This window comes from Coturnix japonica, chromosome 2 (assembly GCF_054131305.1).
Source record: "Coturnix japonica strain WE chromosome 2, WE-NBRP24, whole genome shotgun sequence".
Classification (NCBI taxonomy): Eukaryota; Metazoa; Chordata; class Aves; order Galliformes; family Phasianidae; genus Coturnix; species Coturnix japonica.
The window spans coordinates 41,941,374-41,965,350 of record NC_140664.1 but is presented as its reverse complement, the minus strand read 5'-3'; the positions used below and the strand labels follow the sequence as shown (position 1 = coordinate 41,965,350).

General features: G+C 42.6%; 1 protein-coding gene across 10 annotated transcripts in view; it reads right to left on the bottom strand.

Moving 5' to 3' along the window:
* Window positions 1-23,977, bottom strand: part of OSBPL1A (oxysterol binding protein like 1A) — a 69,030-nt gene that overhangs the window by 20,080 nt on the left and 24,973 nt on the right. For 9 of the 10 annotated variants that reach the window (XR_014943389.1, XM_085539566.1, XM_085539569.1 and 6 more), the window contains one exon: window positions 5,185-5,347. Coding sequence is in view for 9 of the 10 variants with exons in the window: in XM_085539566.1 (XP_085395692.1) it covers window positions 5,185-5,347 (163 nt within the window). In the remaining variant the exon portion in view is untranslated. Of the gene's footprint in view, window positions 1-5,184; window positions 5,348-11,675; window positions 11,722-23,977 lie in introns of those variants that run through there. The other variant, XM_085539574.1, reaches the window with a different exon arrangement.

The following is a 23,977-nucleotide window of genomic DNA, read 5'->3' as shown; positions in this document are numbered from 1 at the left end:
CAAAAATATGACTACAGCAAGTCCTGCCACCAAAGACCTCCATTTCCAGTCCCTAGAATCTCAACTATCCACTTCATCCCAATGAGCTTAACAAGCCTTCGGAGCTCTCCTAGGTATCAAAGAAAGCCCAGTATTTTATTGAGTCTGATTCAACAGGCCACTCAAACAGAGTTTTTTCCTGCGTACTTAGAGCTAACTCTTTTCTGAATTAAGATTTGCATACTCCCCCGTTACTGTAAAAAAAGATTTATATTCACAAGTTGCTACAGAGCAGCTGTCGAACAGATGACTAGGAGAAAACGAGATTATTTTTTTTCCTAGTGAACTGAAGGGGATGTGGGCTGTGAAGGTGGTGAGACAGAAGAAGACTCAGGATTTAGGAGCCAACGTTAAATGCTCTTCAAGACAAGAAAAGGCTGAACATGAAGATCTCCAGCTTAAAACTCAAATTGTCAGAGTAACAGTAAACGCACTGGCTACATTTTGCACAATTGGCAAAGCAAAGGAAAACAGAAACTTATGACTGAAGTCAAGGGGTCACCTTCTATTGCAAGAACTGGTCAGACTGCAGTTCCCGATGAAAGATTTGGACAATGTATAAGAAGAACAAATGTACTTGAAAAAGGCATTGTTTAACCACGAACAAGGTTCAACACAGACCAAGAGGTTGCCACTCTCTGAGATGCCTGAAATTATTCATTTAACTACCTTCAAGACAGGAAGACTGTAGCAATCAATACTCTCCCAGAGGTTCCGGAAAAAATTTGGTACACATTCAAAAATGACATTTGACAATATACCCTAAATATGTAGGAAAGAGCTGTAAGTTCCGAAGCTTTAATGGTGATGATAATTGGAGATAAACTAAAACAGGAACAGAACCGATCTACTACTTCTCATACCATTTAGGAGCTGTATTTATGAATACAGCATCAATGAGTAGCATGTAAAAGCTGACACTGTACTACAAAAGGTTGGGTCTAATATAATCTACATTTGTAGGTAATAAGGGACAAGGCAATGTCAAGTATCTTTCCACTGCAGTCCATGTCCTGCTTAGCCTTTTTTTTTTCCCCTCACAGAATTATAGGGGCTGGAAGGAACCTCTAGAGATCATCTGCTCCAATCCCTCTGCCAAAGCAGGCTGCCTCAACCAGATTGCAAAAGTCAGCATTCAGATGGGTTTTGAGTATCTCCAGAGAAGGAGACTTCACAATGCCTCTGGGCAGCCTGCTCCTGTGCAGAGTAGATGGGGAGCATCACCTCCCTTGACCTGCTGGCCACATCCTTTTAAATGTGCCCCAGGGTGCCATTGGCATTCCTGGCCACCAGGGCACACTGCTGGATAATGGCCAACCTGTTGTTCACCAGGTCCCTCTCTGCAGAGCTCGTCTCCAGCAGGTCATCCCCCAGCCTGTACTGGTTCATGAGGTTATTCCTCGCCAGGCACAAGACTCTACACTTGCTTCTGTTAAACCTCATCTGGTTCCTATCTTCCCAGCTCTTCAGTCTGTCTGGGTCTCACAGAGCAGCAGCACAGCCTTCAGGGTGCCAGCCATTCCTCTCAGCTTTCTATTATCAGCACATCTGCTGACGGTGGACACTATCCTCTCATCAAGGCCATTGATGAAGACGTTGAACAAGACTGGACCCAGCACCAACTCCCGGGGAATACTGCTAGATACAGGCCTCCAACTGGACTCTGTGCCACTGATCACAGCCCTCTGGACTCTATACTGCAGGTGGACTACACATTCATAGTCTGCCTTCATATGCTTCCTGAGGACTGCACACTTGAAGCTGAAACTTCTCCAACTCTCTAGAAGGTGCCACTAGTCTTTGTAAATTTTGCTGCTTGTTCAGTGCTTCTTCCCCTCCTCAGTCTGCCACAAACCTAGAAGGAGAGTCTGGCACATGTTAACCGCTCAAACCTGTAGCCAAGAGCTCCTGTGCTCCATGTGCTACTGACTACATATTTCCACCACTCCCAGGATGCTCAGATGACAGCACCAGGAAGCACTGTTAACTGACCTGTTAAACTCAGAGTTTGAATTAATAACACACTTGATGTTGCTGTTTTTAATACTGGATATTATGCTTTTGTAGTACAATGTAACTCCTAATTTCCTATGGGATGTATCTTCACATTCAGAGTGTACTAAATTCCCTGCAAAGGGAGGGAAGGAGTTACTGTAACAGTTAGAAAGCACAGATATCAGTGTATCACTGAAGAGTGAAAAATAGAAAATAGCAAAGACTTCAGCAAATAAGCTACTGCAGTAAGAAGTCTTACCACACAATAAACATTTTCTTGACCCCAGTTTTGGATAAAAAAGAGGGTATTTCTGTCATAGTGCCCACGGTTTCCACCAACAGACTTATCAGTGACCAGTTTAGTCTATGCCAGCATTAGCAAATAGCAAGCCTCAGCTGAAGCAGATCTGCACACCAAACAGATGGTGCTGAAGACTTGGCAATCAAACTAGCCGCATTTCTGTTGGTTTTCTCCTCAGATTAGCTCCACTCTCCTACCATGGATTGAGTCTCTAATTGGAACCGGACTGTACCTTCTGATTCATCTTCATTCAGGAGTCCAGTTCATGCACTGAGACTGCTCTACAACATGAATCAGAGCATGGTAAATGGGGACAAGTTGCTCCTGCTGTGAACAAGGTTCACAAGGTACTCTTTCTATTATACCCTATGTTCAAAAATGAGTTTGAAAATTGCTGTCTTGCTCTGAATTGTCACAGCCAGTGATACTTTTGTTGAGAGAAAACAAGCAGAAAGCACACAGGAAATATTCTATTAAAGTAACAGCAGTGGCTCTTTCTTTCTTTCAATCTGGTAAGTCAAAGCTAAGGATTTGTTAGCTCAAAGGACAAGCTGAGTTATGCAGTGCTCACACTTCCATAAGCTCAATCATACAGTGGAGATTTAAAACTTCAGAGAACAAGAAAAAAAAGCAACATACCTAGAAAAAGGTGTCCTGACAACAGATATAGTCTCAAAGTAGTAATATTTTGCCACTGACAGACATTGTAACTTGCCGTGTTGCTCTGTTAAAACACACCGCTGTTTGCTGAATCTCTCGTACAAAGCAGTAGGATGATTCATAGTGTGTTTATCCAAAATGAATAGACATTTGCAAAAGAGATTTTGCAAAATTTTTGAAGACACAAAGTCCAAATACCTTAGACTTTTCTTTTTTTCCTTCTGACAATTGGGTCCATTGTTCTCTGCTAGGAAAACATTGCCATATCCCATCCCATTAGGTCAAACAAGGAGACCGATATCCCTTAAATCTGAGTCAGCACCTATGTCCCTTGACCTCTCTGTTCTCACTGTACTGTTGTCCTTACTGTATTTCTGGCTGAGCTTCCACAGACATGGCAGAAAAGTAAGAGGGTTAGAAAAGTATTATCAGAATCCCGGTGAAAACAAACAAGGAAACAGTGCACAACATGCCCCAAATCACTCCTTTTGCACTGATGGCCGAAGTCATAAGACACATCCAGCAGCCAGGAAACCGTGTCACATTCCCCCTTCCTTAGCCTATAAAAATCAGAGTACCCCTCCCCCAAACATGTGTCCCCAGAGACACAGAGGACCCAAATGGCTGCAAAGCACTGCATGTGAGCAGCTCAGAGAAGAGAGACTAACGTGAAGTCTGATGAAGTTGACAGACAGTCAAGAAAGTGAGCTGTCCTGGAAAATTACTTAAATTGCAATCAAGATGAATTACGTCAAATAATTTCTCCCAAAGTAGCAAGAATTGACATGTATACATACACACACATGCTCAATATAACATATATATGTATAAATATGTATAAGTAAGGGTTTCACAGCTACATGACTATTTTCAGTGTGATTTGTTTGTACCTTCAAGCAGTAAAAACACCCCCCCCTCTCAACCAGAGAGGCGGTTTTGGACACTTACATTCAAGAGGACAGTGCTGGGTTATTTAGGACAGGTACAGAATAACAGATCTCTATAAGCTGAGCTTCTCTCACATGCAGAAAGCAAGCCTGTCTGGAGAGACTACATTCCAACAGCACCACATAAACAAGTATTTTCTGCTTTGTTGCAACAAGCAAAGAGCCTGAGGCCTTTCAGCAGAATTGTTCTTTTGGTTCTGGTTGAAGAACCTGTTCCTAGTGTTCTTCAATCTCTTCTCCTTGCTGAAGGCTTGATATACTTCTCACTGCGCCAAGGAGCAGCCTGTTGTTAATCCACTGAATTGCTGTGCTATACTTCAGACACACTAAGCATTGACTCCATACTTTGCCTGTTTTTATTCTCTGCTTAGTTAAGCCGTGCATGCAGAAAAACCATTAAAGAGACTGGGAAGGCTGCTTTTCTCATCTGTCAGAAGCATCGGACAGTTGAACTTGGAGAAAAGTAACCCCTGATCACACTTCCTTGTGAAATACGCCATCCCGGTATAATTATCTACTATGTTTAGATTATGTTAACCCTCAAAGTCTTCAAGATCCTTCACAGTTGTAAAAGAGCTGTACATTATGGGATTAACCAGTTAGAGTTATTACTGAGCTGCACTGCTATAGAGAGGCTGTACATAGTGCACATTGTAGTTATCTACATGCAACTCAGAATTTACCAAAAACCTTATTTGCATGTTCTGCACACAAAATACAAAAGGCACTAAACATCACTGAACAGACAGAAGATATTTCCAAATGCACAAAGGATTCTGATTCATAATCTTCTTCCATCTGTGACACTACAGAAGGGAAATAAAACAAGCCTTTCTTAACTTCATTAGTGGATTTTCACATAGACCTTAAGAACAAAAGAAAGAAGAAACACCACCATGGAGAAAAGCAAGCCATAAGCTTCCAGATACAGTTACATACCCTAAAATAGGAGTCACACATCTTGCTATTTAAAAAAAGGGTGTATACACCCAAGCAATCAGACCTTTTATAACAGTCCTGAATTTTGTAGCTTTCTGTCATGCTCAGATGAAACGATGCAATTCTACAGGTGAACTTGGGAAATATTTTAGAGGCATGCTCAGAGCACACAAAGCATTCTCCTTAAAACAGTTCCACAGTAGAAAGACAAAGATCTCACATAAAGCAAGACTGCTCTCCCCACCCCACCTCCAATGCAATCACCATGCACGTGCCGGCTACACATCGGACATCATTACTTACCTGAAACAGCATCATAGAACTGCTCCTCACTGATGATGCTGAGAGGAGGAGATCCCTTAACCAGTGACTGCTCTAGTTCATGGTGCTCAGTAGCTAGTGTCTCTAATGCTTCTGACAAGATCTTGTTTTTCTCCTGCTCATGCTCCAGTTTCAAATTCCTCACCTATAAGTAGATACATGTATGAATAAGATCTCATCTCTCTGGAGAATGCGTAGCTGAAAGCTATACAGAAAATAGACTGATAAATAAGTAACTGGTTCAAAGGCAAACAGCTGGAACTGAAGCCACACAGATTAATGAGAATATTACAATATTACTGTGACCGCAGTATGGTCACGGCATTTTTCAGTAGCTGAGCAAACTGTCAGGTAACATTTGATACCAAAGACTGAAATTCCACAAGTAAATTCAAATCGGATAACTGTGCCTTAAAACTGAGGGGAAATATTTACAGCTCTACTCAGACGACCTTAAATATGGAGTTACAGCGATCAGTTTCCACATGCACCAAGCTGCTTGTACTAGTCTGCTCTAATTTGGGCCAAGAAGCATCATCTGAATTGAATTACAGAGCAAATGGCACAGCCAGCTACAAATAACTGCAAATGAACTATGAGCTGAAAACATTTAACCCTGAGGATTAGAGAAGGAGGTTAAAAAAGAGATTCTTCTGCTAACAAATTTAACTTCAATATAAACAGCTCTCTCTCCACACTCCCAAAACAGTTTACAGAGGAGCCAGAAGCCAACAAGGGAAGAAGACCAGCCACCAGATGGAAGGAAGGTTTTTTGTTTTTAAAGCCCACACATGCAATAAGCACCAGAGAGGAGGATGATATCTGCATCCTGAGTCCAAGACTAGTAACAGGAGAGCAACACATCCTTCCTATTTCCTTCCCTCCAGCCTTCTTCTTTCTGTGGGTGTTTTCCCACCTTCTCTTTCTCTCAGGGGAGTGGAACCAGCTCAGAATTGCAGAATATCCCAAGTTGGAAGGGACTCGCAAGGTCCAACTCCTGGCTTCACACAGGAGTGCCCAAAAATCCAACCCCTGTGTCTGAGAGCATGGTCCAAATGCTCCTTGAACTCCAGCAGCTCAGTGCCATGCCCACAGCCCTGTGCATCCCGTTCCATGCCCACCGCCCTGTGGTGCAGTCCCTTTCCCTGACCCCCATCTGCCCCTCCCCTGGCACAGCTCCATGCCGTTCCCTCGGGCCCTGTCACTGTCACACAGAGCAGAGCTCAGCGCTGCCCTCCGCTCCCTGTGAGGAGCTGCAGCCGCCATCCGGCCTCCATCAGCTCCTCTGCTCTGCGCTGAGTAGAGGGATCACAGCTGCTCCTCATACACATTGTCCTCTGGATCCTCCAGCATCTCCACAGCCCTCCTTTAGGCACTCTTTAAGAGTTTTGCATCTTATATTGTGGCTCTCAAAACTGCACACAGCACTCAAGGTGAGGCTGCCCAGTGCAGAGCAGAGCTCCAATGGGCCATTCTTTCTCCCATCTCCAAGCCACTTACCCTTTCTTTCTCTTCTTCTCTCCCTTCCTGACCCTGTTTAAAAGGTTTACAAGCATCCCCAGCCACTGCTTTCTCCCCCAGCTTACTCTCTAAGGTCACTAACTCCCCCCTCCACTAACAACACACAATGGCATGAAAATCTCTTGGAACAAATATGGGGACAAGTTACACATCTTCCTAAGCAACCTGCTTTTATATCAAAATTACCTTTTTGAATCTAAGAACTGTTCATATGTCCTTTCTGGTCACTTCTCACTTACAAAAGCTTTACCCTCCTCTGCTGGAACAACCACTCAAACAGTGCTTGCAGCATAAGGCACAAATGATGGGATGAGAATTCAGGGGCTAGGAAAGAAATACCACAACAGATTTTTACCACTTCCTGAGAGGCGTTTCTATAACCACTGGAGAAAGAATTATGGAAGAAATTCTCACCCCCTCAGTTGTGTCAAATACTACATCAGCTGCTTTGGCTGTCATGCTCTGAATGCAGAGGGGCAATCCAATTAAATGATAATTAAAGAGTACAAAATTAGGTTGCTAATTGAAAGCAATAAAATCAGTAAGTCGCTCACTATGTAATAGCTTTACCTTGAACAAAATGGAAAAAAAGCTGGACTAGTTATGATCACTTTCATTTAAAGTTCATTGTAAAGGTCCCAACAAAGCCAGTTATCGCAATGTTTCACAGAAGTCAGACACGCCACTGGAAAAGATCTGTTGATAAGCAGGTTCTGAGGGGGGTTAAATATTATGTGCTAACAAACAGCTAAGGATCTGCCCGGTTACATTACCTATTACCTCCTCTTAAAAAGGAGATTACTATTACCTTCTCTTAAAAAGCAGAGGATGAGGGACTGCAACTAAAGTGCTGCTTTTCATTATTATTGAACACCAACAAAAGGAAACTAGTTATTAAAATGGTCTTTACAAATTTCTTTGCAGTTGTAAGAGTTACACGGTTATCTCCTCTAATGTTTTGATATACCACTTGAGTGACTCTAGTATTTATCTAAAACTTAAGCTTCAACGTTACTTAAAAGCAAATGAAAAGAAAGCATTTATCTAAAGAAATCCAGATCTTTTTGCTTCCACCAATATCATGGTAGTCTGCTCTGTTATGTAAGCAGCTCAATGCAAGCCAGAAGCTAATAAAGACATGCTGAAGCTTGTTGCTTGCAATTTATGAATGTTCATTCATGAACAAATGATCTGGTTTTAAAGCAACCTGAATTCAATACTCAGGGGTTTGGAAAATCCAACCCAAAACCTTCATCAACAGCACTAAACCTGAAGGATGGCCTGCACATCCAGAGACCCCAGATACGGCCGCACAAGCTTCTACAGCCTAATGCTCAGTGTGGGGCTCTCTCAGTTCTGAAAGTAGGGGTTTGGACATTCACAGCATCACAGAATTGTAGGGGTTGGAAGGGACCTCCAGAGATCATAGAGTCCAACGCCCCTGCCAAAGCAGGCTCCCTACACCACGTCACACAGGTAGGCGTCCAGGTGGGTCTTGAATATCTCCAGAGAAGGAGACTCCACCACCTCCCTGGGCAGCCTGTTCCAGTGCTTCGTCACGCTCACCATAAAGAAGTTCTTGTGCACATTCTTCCAAGCTTAAGAAAGATGGGGACAGATTTGCAATATTTTCAAAGCACGCGTTTATACAACAGCATGTCTCTAGTGAGCCCAGCATGAAACCAGCTAAAACCTTTATTCAACTGGTCAGGCACCGTATCCAACCCTTGTCAGAAGCTACTTTGTACAAAAGCAATTGCAGTTGCTTAAGCACCTCGGGTTTATGCTTGTCCTGTTAAACAGTGACAGTTAACATCAGTCTTGTTTTCATCTCTAAATGGAACATCATTACAGTAAAATATCAGATTTATAATTGCTGATGGAAACTAACCAGCTTTGTCTCAAAGAAATAAACACGCACTCAATCATTAACCTTCCTGCTATAGACACCACTTTCACCTGATACACTGACACAGAACCACCAAGAGATGACTTCAGTATCTAGGTCAGCACAGCAATTGATTTTTTTCTTAAATACCTCAACCGGAACGATTTGATACCCACATTCTGGTAGGTGGCTTCACTTCTGGTTTAGCTGAAGGGAAGTCCCCACAGACACCAGTCTTCAGGCTTTAAGCACTAAATTGTCTATTCAAGTAGTAGAATCCAGTTATTTTAGCAGTCAGAGCTCTATCTATCATTATTTTTTAAAGGAAAGCATTAAGCTGTTTGCAGGCACTTCTATAGTCTTTCCACACCACTGGAAATCCTGCTAAACCCAAGTTTAAAAGTTAACTCCCTCATTGTGTATTACTAGCAGGAAAGTTCACGTTCCAATTCCAAAACAGCACATGGCTTCTCTGCGTCACAAACACCAGCCCCGTTCCTCTATCTTTAATTTACATGAGGTAAACCCGAGACTAGTAAGGTACATCCACTACTTCTCCTCTTTTTTTAAAGGCTGAAGTCTTGAAGTTCATCTGTGAAGCCTGGAACCAAGGCTTCTCTGTCCATCCTGAAGACATCTCAGTACAATACACAAAATACTTGCTTGTGTGGTGCTGGATGCTTTTAATTTAAATTGAGGCTCAACAACAGTAGCACTTTTGTAGGATAGGAAAGGGTCACACCACTGTACGGCCAGCTAATAAATGATTATCTCAGCAACATGCTATTGCAGCTGCAAGTAAATCATCTAAAGACAACACACAGCAAGCAAAGCATTGCACAAATTCCCATTTGTAGAGCTACCTGCCTTTAACATTAAAACAGAAAATGAGGATGCAGCATACCCTAGCTCTAAAGTGTCCCTGGATTGAGAGAAAAGACAGACCTCACATTATCTCAGTATGATTTAGTTAAACTTTTCTTTCCAAAATACTCAACTTCAGCGCTAGGAATAAGAATATCCAAAATATGCAGACATTCAAGTTGTGTAGGAAGAACCACTTCTTTCACATAGCAACCACCAGGGGATCTGAAGGCAGACTCCTCACAGTGTCAGTACACCACGTACCACTTCTGCTCTGCAATAAGCTGACGGCAGGAAAGCTGCCTCTTAGTATCTTAGTGTTTCCTCTGGTGGCTCAGAAGTGGAGCTTTGGTCTGCTGAATTGAACAGCTTTATCCAACTGCTAAAGAAATTCCTTCCTACTAAAAACATCTCTGCACATGGAACGTTTGCCACAAAGCACAGGTGCAAGGATTCAAGTTTTCGGCAGTAAGCTAAAGGCTGGTCTAACACTTAGCATCATATTCATATTTAAGCAAACAATTAGAAAAAAAAAAATGCTGGTATGGCAGAACTGCCAGTTTTCAGTGGATATCTTCTGACATTAAAGGCAGTCCTTCCCGCAACAAAGTAAATGTCAATCAAACCTGCTATTTGTTTCACACATTTTTATGGAACTGTCACTCTTCCAGAGTCAGCTACTTGTTCAGTATTCTGAAAGATGGAACCCAAAGGGCAAAGTTATGCCTTGCAACTCATTATGCTACAGAGATCTATTTAGAAGCAGCACCAGGAATTAAAAATAAGGCTTCTTTCCCTCGTTCCGTGATCTTCATATCAAATTGAATCAAAAATCAGATCTTGCAATTAGTCACCTCAACACAGAGAGTCTGAGACACATAAACCGTTTGTCTATTCTAGCAGACAAGCTCACAGTTGCAACTTTGCTGCTAGCACAATACCGTCCCTATTGCTAGTGCCTCCAGGCACGAGCCAATTCTTTGCAATGACTTGTTTAAGCTACTGCTGAGTAAATCTGTTACTCTTTTACATTTAACCATAGAAAAAGAACTATATGATTTCCTTTAAGGGGAGTCAGGTCTGCCCCTGCGCCTTGGACAACTATCTTTTCATCATGGAAGAAACATAAAAACCAAGAATGACCTCCAAGTCATTTCTATTCGAAAATGGAACAGTTCTGTCATTTTGTTGGCTCGATTTGAATCATGCTGTTCAGGTACTGTAATACCATCAGACATGCTTCTATGAAAAAGCGCTTTTAAATGTCCTACTACCTACAGCAGTACATAGCCGTTGCGTAAGCACCTATTGAAATGAAACTGAAACCAGCTGCTTTCATCTCGAGTTCTCATTGTTTTAAACATGCCTGAGCTTCAGAGGAAGTTTTTCAGAAAGAAGGGGGAAAAAAAGGCTTGGTTTATATCTCTGTTTACGGGACTTAACTTCCACTGAGCACAAATAAGATACAAATTTGCCCAGTCCTGCTTTCACCCTGCTCCCCAGCCTCTCCCATTTGCTCAATAACCCAACCAGGGAAACGTAAACATGCCCAAGTACAGCATCTGACTTACCAGAGAAAAGAATAGTTTCTTTACAAATACTCTTATGACAAATGACTAAACTGCAAAGGTGACAGCTCACATTGGTAACGCTTTGTTGGTTTTTTGTTTTAAACTATACAGATACAGCCAGTTTCATGAATACATCACTAGATTCCTGAGGCCCTAAAACATGTAAATGTTATACAAAACTTTCTGAACTTTATCTGTTTACACATGGGCCTTCCCACAGAGCTTCTCCGCTGACTCACCGCTCCTTATCGCTACCAGCCACAAAGCAACATGCAACATTTGCCACACTATCTATGTTAAAGTCTTGTATCACAACTTGTTTTGTGCAGTGAAGTAGTTCCTGTAAACTTGGTCCATACTCACCCCTGGGGTACAGTGGACTGTATCAAGAAAATCATACTTTACTTCAATCACTGATTATTGCTTTGACTCTCTCTCTATGCGCTATAAACTTACCAGTTACCTGGCATTAGAGATCTGTCAGATCTTTAGTTAAATATAGAATACTCAGGTAGCACTTGCCAGTGACTTGAACTACTGCTAGTGCAATTACCGAAATGCAAAACGAGATGTGAACAGTTAATCAAGGACAAACTGAGCTCTCTGACCATCGCCAAAGGGTTACTTACTGTATCACAAGACAGCATCAGTCCATCACAGAAGCCCAGCCAGCTGAGTCTGCAGCTACAGCACTGGACACAGCTTATCAGAGTCATCAAATTCAAAAGAGAAAATGCAGGATCACAGACTCATATACAAGCAGTGCCACCATTAAATTTCCTTTTTGTTCAAAGGCTGAAAGACTCCCAAATACGCAAGCCAACCCCATACATACCAATTTAATTTGAAGTCCGAGTCATCTATTCACTTCAATTCCAACTCAAAGCCCATAGAATAAACCAAAGACTTTGTGAATTGAGTCACAAGACTCTGCCTCAATTATTCCCCAGATGAACATAAGGATTCATTGTTAGTCAACTACCAGCATTCACCTCAAAGTTCAAGAGGAGGAGTTTAGCAGGGCTCATTTGGAAAGGCTACATTTCAACGTTCTGGGTACAGAGTTAGAATACTTCCCTGTATCTGATTAATTAAAACAGTAGCATCCTGCTACTGGAGGACAAAATACAATGATAAAACAGAGATATAGGAAGCACTGCTACAAGCAAGACCCAACTTACTGTCCATTCTGAATTTCCACCTCAGCTAGATCACGTCAACACACATAGACATGGAAGCAGCAGAAGAACTGTTATTCAAGAGAAGAGCTGGAGAGTCTGATCTTCTTTCAACATACAAACGTATTATCAATATTCTTAATGTAATACTCCTGAGAACTATTCACATGCTAGGGACAAATACTTTTCATCTCCCACCTTTCCCTCCTAGGAGGCTGACACTTCTTCCTCAATGTGGTGCTTGCTGCCCTCCTTCCCATTTCTTGTTTCCACATTTGGTTGCAATAAAGTTTATCTATTCAGAGACCAATGAAGCACCGAAGTTTTTAACCAACTCATCTCTTCCAAGTGATTCTGCACTAGTCAAGTGTTAGCAAAGGCTTTTCCGTTTTGTTTCTAATGTGAAACTTTTTGGTGACCAGGTCTTCCACTCTGAAGTATTTATTTTTTGCAGCTGTATTTTACTTAGATGATTCAATGCAAACTAATAAATCCCGTATTCAGTCCCTATTTATGTTCCAGTATTGTTATAATGACAGTTACTCAAATAAAAGGAGCCCAAAGAAAGAGCCACCTGATTTTGTCTTTTTCTGTTAAGTATTGTTTCTATTCTGAGGCAAGCTGAAACTAAATATGGCTGCTATTCACGTTTGCCAATAGGTTAAGCCAAAATAAGCTGGGGCTGAATGACATCAGTGGTGATGTACATGTTCAGGAAGTGTATTTCAAGTTGCAAAGCAGCAAGACTATAAAAACAAAAAAGCTCCACACCCCAAGATACTCTGCTGCCCTCGTGAGATTAAGCATCTATCTTCTCAGAGGCAGATACCACAAGTAACCTTACCCAGCAAAGTGCCTCCTTCAATCCAGCGCATAAATATTGATGCCAACAGCATAAGAACAGTATGTTGTTACATGTTTTCAGATGTGACAAGGACTTTTTTTTCTGTCTTTAGAGAAGCTCTGGACATCTTTGAAGTTCACTAGCCTGGTCCCTGTGAAACTAAGATGTAAGGGTTCTTAAGAATGCACACAGGAAACATTTCCTTTTTATTCTTAAGGACTGTTTTCTTTTGAAAACGGGTCTTAAGGCTGTTTTGATCTAACCACTTCCCTTAACTATTTCTCAGTACACACCACTACTTTGATCAACCTGTTTGCATCCCCTTCCTCCACACTTCTTCCACGCTGGATCACAGCAAGCACTTATGTTATTGCTTTCCTTTTTGAAGCGATTGCCACATTTTTGCTCTATTGCTGTTTGGCTTTGACTGGCTTTCACACAGAATCACACAGAATGACCCGGGTTGGAAGGGACCTCAAGGATCATGTAGTTCCAACCCCCCTGCCTGGCAGGGCCACCAAACATACACCTTTACTAGATCAGGTTGCCCAGGGCCCCGTCCAACCTGGTCTTGAACACCTCCAAGGACGGGGCATCCACAGCCTCCCTGGGCAGCCTGTTCCAGGGCCTAACCACTCTCCTAGTGAAGAACTTCCCCCTGACATCCAACCTAAATCTTCCCTCTTTTAACTTAAAACCATTTCCCCGTGTCCTGCTATTGTCAGCCCTTTCAAAGAGTTTACTCCCCTCCTGGGAGTAAGTTCCCTTCAGGTATTGAAAGGCTGCAATGAGGTCACCCCACAACCTTCTCTTCTCCAGGCTGAACAAACCCAACTCCCTCAGCCTGTCCTCATAGGGGAGGTGCTCCAGCCCCCTGATCATCTTCGTGGCCCTCCTCTGGACCCTTTCCAAAATCTCCATGTCTTTTTTGTACTGAGGGCTCCACACCTGGACACAGTACTCCAGATGGGGAAGTACAGGTGCCAAGCAAGCTAGAACTCCTGCCTAGGTTAGAAGTCATCAGAGGACTTCACAACACAGTGCTAGAATTCAGTTTTCTACATGAAATCTACTTCCAGTATCTGAGAACAGATGCTTCTCAGCTTTCCAGTATGAAAGAATGAGACTTCATAGATATAGATAGACATGTCAGTGCTACTTGAGATTTTAGAAGGACTTGCAGCATTAAGAAATGTGTCTCTCCGTAGGGAAGTTTTTCCTCTCAAGAAGCTGTTCTGACCTTACGCCAAAGCAGACAACGGCAGGCAGACAGAAGCCAGGCCTGGGGTAGGCTGTTAAGACACTTCCTGGAATTCAAGCATCTTGTACACAAGTTCATTCTGCATTTCGGGCAGACAGATAACTGCGCTCCGGGCTACAGAAATCCAACATTAGGCCAAACCAGCAAAAAAAAGACATTTGCATACCAAGAATGTGAAATATCATTTCCCAGTTTGCATTTTTGGCAGAAAACAGACACCACTGTTAGCCTAAAATATAACATCTACTGTTACATTACAAAGAGATGCTATCCAGCATCACCCCTATGATGTGGACCCCCTAGATAGCACAAACTTGCACTTGGTGGAATAGTTCTTCTTTCCTTATGAATAATCTCAAATCAATTTTGCCTTTATCTGGAGGTTTTACTACTTTTTCTGTGGCAAGAATTCATCATGCTGCTTGGGACTTTCTTTGTCAATATGCAACTTAAGATCAGAGCAGATAAAACAAACTTACTTCCCAGTCACATATTCTATGGACTTTTAGCTCATCTAGACTTAAATCTGTAGATAATTTTTGAATGATAAATCTTCTATTATTTCTCAATGTGTAATCTAGTAGTACTTGCAGCTCTGAGGAAGAAGCAGACCCAGCTTAAATTTCTGGTAAGCTCTTCTGTGACAGTCTCCAATAAAAAAAAAAACATCAGTTCTCAGAAGAAAACTGGAGGGTAGATTTGATGGAAGTGTGAGCCTGAGGAATGTCAAACTCTCCCCTTTGCCCCTCCCAAACTGAAACAGGATCTGATTGCTTAGAGTGACAGGTTGCTTTTAAGATTCTTTAAATAGTATGTGGGTGCAAAGACAAGAGTTAAAAAACACAGACTGTGTGTTATCAGCTGATTTATGACACACAGTTCCCTCAAATTTTCTCCAGTGACTACATTCTGCTGCTCCTTAATGCTACGTGGACATTTCATCAAAGAACGTAACATCAAAATGACTTTTATATGTAACTAGCTGCCTCTGCTTATGTACAAATTCTTTCCAGTGAAGTAGTCAGCCTCCAGAAAAAGCTTTGATAATATGATAATGTGATCAGTGTATAAAAGCTCAGTTATAAGCTTTATTTATAAGTGTATAAATATATATATATTATCATATACACTGATACACGCTGGTGGCCACCCAGCTGAAAAGCTGCTCTACAGAAAAGGACATGGGTGCCCTGGTAGATGTCAAGTTGAAAGTGAGCCAACAGCATAACCTTGCAGCAAAGAACAATAGTATTCTTGGCTGCATTTGGAAAAGTACTGCCAGAAGGCCAAACCTACAGCTCTGGGCTCCTCAGTTCAAGACAGATTTGGACGCAGCAAAGTCCAACGTAGGCCCATCAAGATGATCAAAAGACTGAAGTACTTCTCCTATGAGGAGAAGCTGAAAGAGCTGGGAGAGCCTAGATATGAGGAGGCTTGGGTGGGTCTCATTAATGTCTATAAATACCTGAAAGAAAGGCACAAAGATGGAGCCAAGACTTTTTCAGTGGTGCCCAGTGCTGGGACAAGAAGCAATAGACTCTAATTGAAACACAGGAGATTATCTCTAAGTATCAGGAAACACTTTTTCATCAAGCAGGATGACCAAGCATTGGCACAAGTTGCCTACAATGGTTGTGGAGTCTCCATTGTTGGAAATTCTCGTAAGTCACATGGATATGGCCACAGGGAACCTGCTTTATAAGTGGATCTGTGTGAACAAGAGTGGACAAAATGGCCTCCGAAGATGCCTTCCAACCTCAGCCATTCTGTGATTCTGTGAGAGCAGAGATTAAACCTTAGCATTAAGTATGGGTTCAGTGGTGGTTGAGATACAGAACAGATAAAACTAGATTTCCACTAATCACAAGGATAGATGCAACTGCCTAAAGTCTCAAGCTCTCCTAAAGGCTCATTTTCTCCTGAATTTGTTCTGTCTGACCTTGCAGCAAGGTGTTTCCACTAGAACAGCAGGCAATGCAATCTGCATGCATAGCGCAAAATGCTTCCACAATTAATAGTTGCGTTGGCATTTCCAGTAAGGTATAAGCTACTGACATATATGGATTACCACATTACCTACGGGAGTTAAACTGTTATCATGACACATTCTCCATCAAAATGATGAAGTCACCATAGACGAGCTTTTGCTATTGCTTTATGTCTGCCAATTCAGGTTTCTGCAGGTGCTTTTTTGCTTTCCAGAAAGGTGAGAGTAGTTTCTTTCTCACAAACATTTCTCTCACTATAGACTGTGAGAGAGATGGAGAGGGCAAGAGGATGGGAACTAATAGGCAACACTATTAAATTTCAAGATTAATGGGGAGCTGTATTTCTTCTATTTAAAGGTCAAAGAACATATCTAAACTACCTGATTTCATCAAAGCAAAGAAGCTATGACAGCAAAAACCTCTCTGAAGTAGATGAAAAAAGTTTATAGTTTCTCCTGGGACTGAAGTTCTAAGCTAAGGAGTACCCTTATATTATAATGCACACTGTGAACTTCCTTCAAATACATATACTTTAAAGCCATTTTCATATAGTTTTGTAGTACATCTAGAGATCCCAAAAGTCACTGCATTGATATTCGGGTCTCAACATTAATGATGTAGCAGTAACAAGTACAAGAGGAAAGAAATCCATTCCTGTTCAACACCACTGACTGAGTCTGTATTTATCTTACATGTGGCTTAACACAGAGCTTGTGAACACAGATCAGAGACATCACTCCCAAATGCATTCTATAAATGCAAGGGATATTCAGATTAGGCCTATCCCTGCATCAAAGCTACACGTCCTCTTACACTGGACTCCGCAGGATATTCAAAACAAATAGATATGCTTTATTCAAAGGTCCTGTACATCTTACCATTCATTTGCAACAACACTCAGCTTAGCTCTTTACTATAAAAGAAGTACCATTTGCTTTGTGCGTGCTTATCAGTTATCCTCACATAAGCACAGATCTCCATTTCTAAGTTGTGTTCCAATAACACGGAACACTTTTTTCCTTTTTTTTTCTTTTAAGTCTCTTACTGATGCAATTAAAAGATGACAGTGTTTACAATACGCGGAAAAGCACTACTTAGAGAAACAGGTTACTAACCCTCATTAATGACTATGCCTTGCATGTACCTTCAAGGAAAAGTATAAAGCCAGTAATTTATTTTCAGTGCATGAACACTTTTCAAATATAGCCCATTTACCAATTCAGGTGATAACCTCAGTGACTCAGCAGTCAGCGCTATACAAACATGTTTCTTCACTGGGCAGCACAGCACCAACACAATTCTGAATGTTAATATTAAATATATATATATATATATATATATACCCTTTCAAAGTCACTGGCTGTCTGGGAGAGACTGACAGGCCAACAAGTACGTGAGATAAAAACAATCACAGAAGTCAAATTCCACAGTGGCTTACTTCTATTACACAACTGCTATCAGCTCTGAGGTGTTACTGAATAAGGTAGTGACAAGGGTAATTTTGGTTGAGAGGTCAGTCAGATGAAATTTAGGTCTTAATTAAAAAGAAAAAACAAAAACAACACAACAAAACAAAACAACTCTTCCCCCTCCTCCCCCCCGCCCCATATACACACACCACTAATACTACCTAAATGGGGGACCATCCATTTTCCACAGAATCACCAGGACTGGAAAAGACCTCCAAGATCATCCAGCCCAGCTATCCACTTAACCAGCAACATTTCCCCACTAAACCATGTTACTTCGTACAACATCTAAACGTTTCTTGAATACCTCCGAGGACAGTGATTCTACCAATTCCCTGGGCAGCCCATTCCAGTGTCTCACCACTCTTTCAGAAGAAATTTTTCTTAATGTCTAGCCTAAATGTCCCCTGGTACAACTTGAGGCCATTCCTTCTCACCATATCACTACTTACGTGGGAGAAGATGCTGACCCCCACCTCATCACAACCTCCTTTCAGGTAGTTGTAGAGTGCAATGAGGTCTCCCCTGAGCCTTTTCTTCTCCAGTCTGAACAATCCCAGCCCCTTCAACCGCTCCCCATAAGCCTTGTGCTCCAGCCCCTTCACAGCTTTATTGCCCCTCTCTGGATACACTCCAGGGCCTTGATGTCTTTCTTGTAGTGAGAGGCTCAGAACTGAACGCAGTACTTGAGGCGTGACCTCTAGAAGTGTGAACAACAGAGGGACAATCACTTCCCTGCTCCTGCTGGCAACACTATTTCTGATACAAAGATACAAGTCACCCAGGCATACTGCTGGCTCATGTCTAGCCAAATTAGTCTAGGATCAGCACCCCAGATCATTTTCTTTCTCTCGCAGCTTTCTGTCCACTCTGCCCCAAGTCTGTACGTGTTATGACTAAGCCTGGTGTTGTGACCAAAGTGCAGGACCCAGCACTTGGTCTCGTTGAACTTTATCCCATTGGCTTCAGCCCAGCTATCTGCCTGTCCAGATCTCTCCGTAGGGCCCCTCCTACTCCCACACAGATCAACACTTCCTCCCAGATTGGTGACAACTGCAAACTTACCGAGGGCGCACTCAATCCCCTCATCCAGATCATCAGAAAAGACATTAAACAGGGCCAGTCCCAATGCAGGCCCTTGGGGAACACCACTCATGACTGGTCACCAGCTGGATTTAACTCCATCCACTCTCTGGGCCTGGCCACATAACCAGTGCTTTGCCCAGAAAAGAGAGTACCTGTCCAAGTCACAGGCTGCCAGCTTCTCTAGAAGAATACTGTGGGACACAATGTCAAAGGCTTTGCTGAAGTCTAGATAGACTACGTCAACAACCTTTTTTCTTTGTAGCTGAAGATCAGAATTACATAACTGAGGAAGAGGGGGAAAAAGGAAATTCAGACTCAACTTCCTCGATTCAAGAAAAGTCAGAAATGACTGCACATCAACAGTGTACTAGGTCATAAGGCAAGAGATCCTAACTTTTAAATCACTGACATGTAAGGAGACCAAATAAAACATACCACCACATGGCAAACCTAAGAGGATTTGACAACAGAAGCATGAGCAACTTAAGACTTCAGGAGAATGCTTTTAAAACAACTTCACATTAAAAAAGTAGATAAAAGTTAAATATCATCTCCCCCTAAAAAACATGTTAATTTCCAGCAATCAAAGAGACGAGATTCATTTTTCTTATGTGGAGAAATAGATTTGTTTTTAATTCTTATTCTAAGGAACTAGCTTGTATCAGTTTTACAAGGAAAAAAAATAATTATTAAAACCTTAACTTCCAAGAAACAAAGGTCAAGATGGAGAACACATCTCCAGACAATTAGTAAACACGTGCGGCTGCAGTCATCCAGTTCAGCATCCTGATATTTTATGCAGCTGAGACAAAAACAGACCACACAGCCGGACCGCCACTGCAGTCAAGTGTCTCTCAAACTAGAGGACAAAACCCCAGCAACCAAAGTCAACAGATATGCTGCTATATGCAGAGGTTAGATCTTAAATCCTGGTGTGTGTGGTTTTTTTTGTTGTTTTTTTTTTTCTTTTTTCTTACTGCTTTGTTTTCTTCTGAAGTATTAGCAGCCCTTAACTGTCAACACACTGGCTATCTGGAAGAGCCATCAAGTTTTAGCTTTCTGTTTCTCATCTGTTCTTCCAAAACACATCAGATACGCAATAAGCCAGAAAACTAAGAACAAGCTGATCAGCTTTACACGCCATTGTGAAATCACAATGACGGTCCAAGAATAAGAATGTGCACCCTCCTCATTCCAGCTTGTTTTCCAAGCATGGTGGAGAGGAAAACAAACAATATCCTCATTGCAAGAAGGAGTGAGGATGCACAAAGAAAGTTTCCATTCCCTGTATTTCTTTTTATTCCTCTCTATCAGCTTAAACACAGACAAAATCACCACTTTCAAATACATACACAAAAAACTATTCAGTTGCTGTTTTTAAAATCTCGCTATATCAAATATCATCCCATTAAACTCAATTGCTTCTTCGTCTTCTTTGCAGTCCCGGTTCAGTCCCTTTTCTGCCTATTTTTGATTTTAAAAAAATAAATCCCTAAATAATTTGTAGACAAGACCTCAGAAGCAAACCTCAGATTCGAAGCTGCAGAAGCACAGAGAAAAGGTTTAATCTCAAGCTAATATGCTTCTACACTGTACCTCCCCAGAGGCCCATGAACTCATTCCATGTTAGTTTACACAAGGCTGCTTAACAACCGCCAAGAAAAAAATCTGCAAGCCAAGCTTTGGAAAAAAAAAATAAGTCCATGCAGTACAAGAACAGGGTAGCACTGCTTTGTATTGGGCAATGTGGTAATGGAGAATGCCTTCAGACAAGTTATGTGATGGCTTTCACACAAAGCTGCTAAGAGCATATAAGTCAGCAAGTTTCCCTTCTATTAAAAATTAGATAGATTTGCCAATAGATTATGCTCAAACTTATCAATAAAAAAAGATTAACTTCTGAAGCATATGTTGTTCAAAAAGCTTTAAACTAAGAGGGGAAATTCAGGTTAGATGTTAGACAAAAAATTTTCATGCAGAGGGCAGTTGAGGCATGGGCTGCCTAAACAAGCTGTGGTGCCCCATCCCTGTAGGCTCTCAAGGCCAGGTTGGATGGGGCCCTGGGCAGCTGAGCTGCTGGGGGGCAGCCCTGCCCCCATGGCACGGGGTGGGACTGGGTGGGCTTTGAGATCCCTTCCAACCCAAATAATTCTATGACTCCATCTTAAGGATACAACATTGCGAGCCTGCTGCACTTTAAAGCCCAGCAGCCTGTACTTTTCATCCTAGAGTAACATCCAGGCATGCTGCTGGCAGCTGGGACTGTCTGGTGCCCAGAAGCCTCTCATATAAGTATTTGGACACAGATGCTACCACCTAGTTTAGAATGTAACCATTTTGTCAACATACAGTGTATCCTTTAAATGAAAAGGGCAAAAGCCAAAAAAAAAGGAGTGATATTTACTTATCTTCTCCCTAACTGTAGCCCTGGTATTTGTTACTTCAACAAGTTTCCATCAGGGCTGCTGCTCACTTCTCTTCCCACTCTGGTGACCTACTCAGTCTTGGCTGCTGTAGGGAAAGTCACTGGAAAAAAGTTGCGTTCTTGAATTCCCCTATCTCTTGGATACTTTGGACTGGCTAAACTCTTTACATAACACTGACAAGGACACTGTCTTCACAGACCTTTAGTTTGCTGTCTATCTGCGAGGCTGCAGTACAGTAAATGCTTCCAGAGGAACAACATGATGCCATCTGCAAACATTTCACCATCACGTTGCTCTGATTTAGATATCTCATCTTTAGAGGTTCAGCACAGGCAAGACATATGTATGTAAAGTACCCAAAAATTAGCACAGCAAGAATCATCAAGGCATGACTAGAACCACTGACATTCAAGTGACGAGAGAAACAAACAGCCAAATGACTTCTGTCAGCAGCTTTGTTCTCTTGTATTCCATGCCTACATGCCATTCTGCAGCATATTACATCCCCTGCCCTCCTGTTTCAAGGATAAATACTGTCAGCCCTTATTTTGGCATTTGTTTTAGCATACAGAACCTTCCAATTAACTTGTTACTTTTGAACACGATTCAGGCATATTTAGATTCATTCAGCGAGGCATCTCTCGTACACTGCCACTCATTTGGAGGAGAAGGAATAGGGTCATGTCAGAGACATCCGCAACCAATAAAAATCTCCTTGACACACACACACCTCCAGTCTCTCAACACCAGACAGCTTTTGCAGTGCCTGGTGCAACCATTTACCAACTGAAACCTGCTCTCCTCCCACCCCTGAGCTTGCAAGCTGAACAGCATTTCGGCTGATTGCAATACTGCCCACAGGCCTCATATCACACCGAGGTCTCACCTTGGCCTCCACTACTTTCAGCAAGGGCTGCAGAGCTCAGTGGACAGCATAAGGGTTCTCGTGTACTCCAGTGATTGAAAGGGCTGCTGCATGGGCTCAAGCAAAATGTGGAAAAGGCACTGATGTCATGACTTTAAGGGTTAAGGACTGACATGGTTAAGTACAAAACAACAGCCAGCCAAGTCACGACCTCCATCCCCAGCCCTAACGTGGAAATCAGAACTGCCTTCTTTACTTTCATAGCTTCAGCTGAATCCCTCACCTCTCCCTCCCCAGCAGCCCCTAAGGCCAGTCAGAGGTCATCATGGCAGTGCTGGGCCACACAGGGTAGTGCTGAGCTACTCCAGGGCTCCCTGCAGACACATCTGCCCCAGCTGCCCATGCCAGGTATTCTCCCCTGGCTGCTCAGTGTCAGTTCTGCTCCCTCACCTCCACCTGCACAAGGGGACTGATAAGGAGAAATCTCTTCCAAGGCCACCTGGATGCAGCTTACAACATCTTCATTCACAACCCAGTAAGGCAGCAGCTCTGTGCTAACAGTCGTGCTCACGCACATCCCTCAGACCTCATAGCAGAGGCTCAAAGACAGCCATTTGTATCCCAAAGAGATGCACACATTCATTCACAGAAACACGAACCAGCACACCTCACCCTCGGACATTCAGTTCTGTTTCTGAGATATTTGAGAAATGCGAAACAAACCCTATGCTGAACTTCTAAACCAAAATTAACATTTGCTAGTTAAACAACATGTATTTATTTGCAGTACATGAGTGATCCATGCGGCAGATAACACATAACACCATGATAAAGGTAACTAACTTCAAGGACTATGACCTACAGTTTTTTGACCTTAAAGTTCCTGCAGAAATGACAAACCTGGCTCTGCTATGATCGATTCTATGTGAGTCCACAGCTCTCCTAAACCAGGAAAAGAAGCCAAAAACTTTTCTTTCCTGAATCCTCGATCTTGTTGGCTGTCAGCCTGTAAACTAAGCCTCCTTTGCAAAAATGAAAAACAAAATAGCCAGAAAGAACACCACCTATAAACAAAGGAAGAGCTCAGATGCTGACAGACTGCAAATGAAGGCGGCCGCAGTTCTGAGCTATGAGACCCAGCAGTTGCTGGTAAGTATAACCCCTGATGGTAAAAGTGAAACTTAGGAGAGTCGGGGCACTTATCAGCACCATCTATCTAGATCTGGTTAATGAAGAAAACACTTTTGGAAGGAAACAAAAAACGGATTGCTTTTTTGAAAGAAAAAAAAAAAAAAAAGCAGTAAAAAATCCCTTTTGGTTTCTGACAGCTTCAGCGCATGGAACGCACATATCATGGCCAGGCTTTAAACTTACCCCAAAATAACAGCGAATGCAATCATAACCTTCAGTTAAACTCTCGCTACTGCTACACAAAGCTCCCACGGAACATACCGATGCTGGAACCGGGCTGTTTTGAGAACGAAACGCCGCGGTCTGCTAGAAACAGTGCAGGGGAAGCCCCGCTCCGAAGCAGCACTTACTAACCTTGTGCCAAAGTCACTGCAGAAGCGCTCCGAGTTACGCTACGCCGCCAGCAGAGCCTCACAGCGCTCCGCCCGCAGCCCCTCCGTAGTTCCCCCTCTCTTCGCCCGCTTTGATCTCTCGCCGAGCCGTCTCGGCGCCCATCCCCGCTCGGCACCGCGGGGCTCCGCCGATGGCAGCAGGCGGCGGCCCGGCGTTCGCTACGCACCGCGCCAGCGTTCGGGGGACGGCAGCCGGAGCGCCCCGCCCCGCCCCGCCCTGCAGCAGCCGCC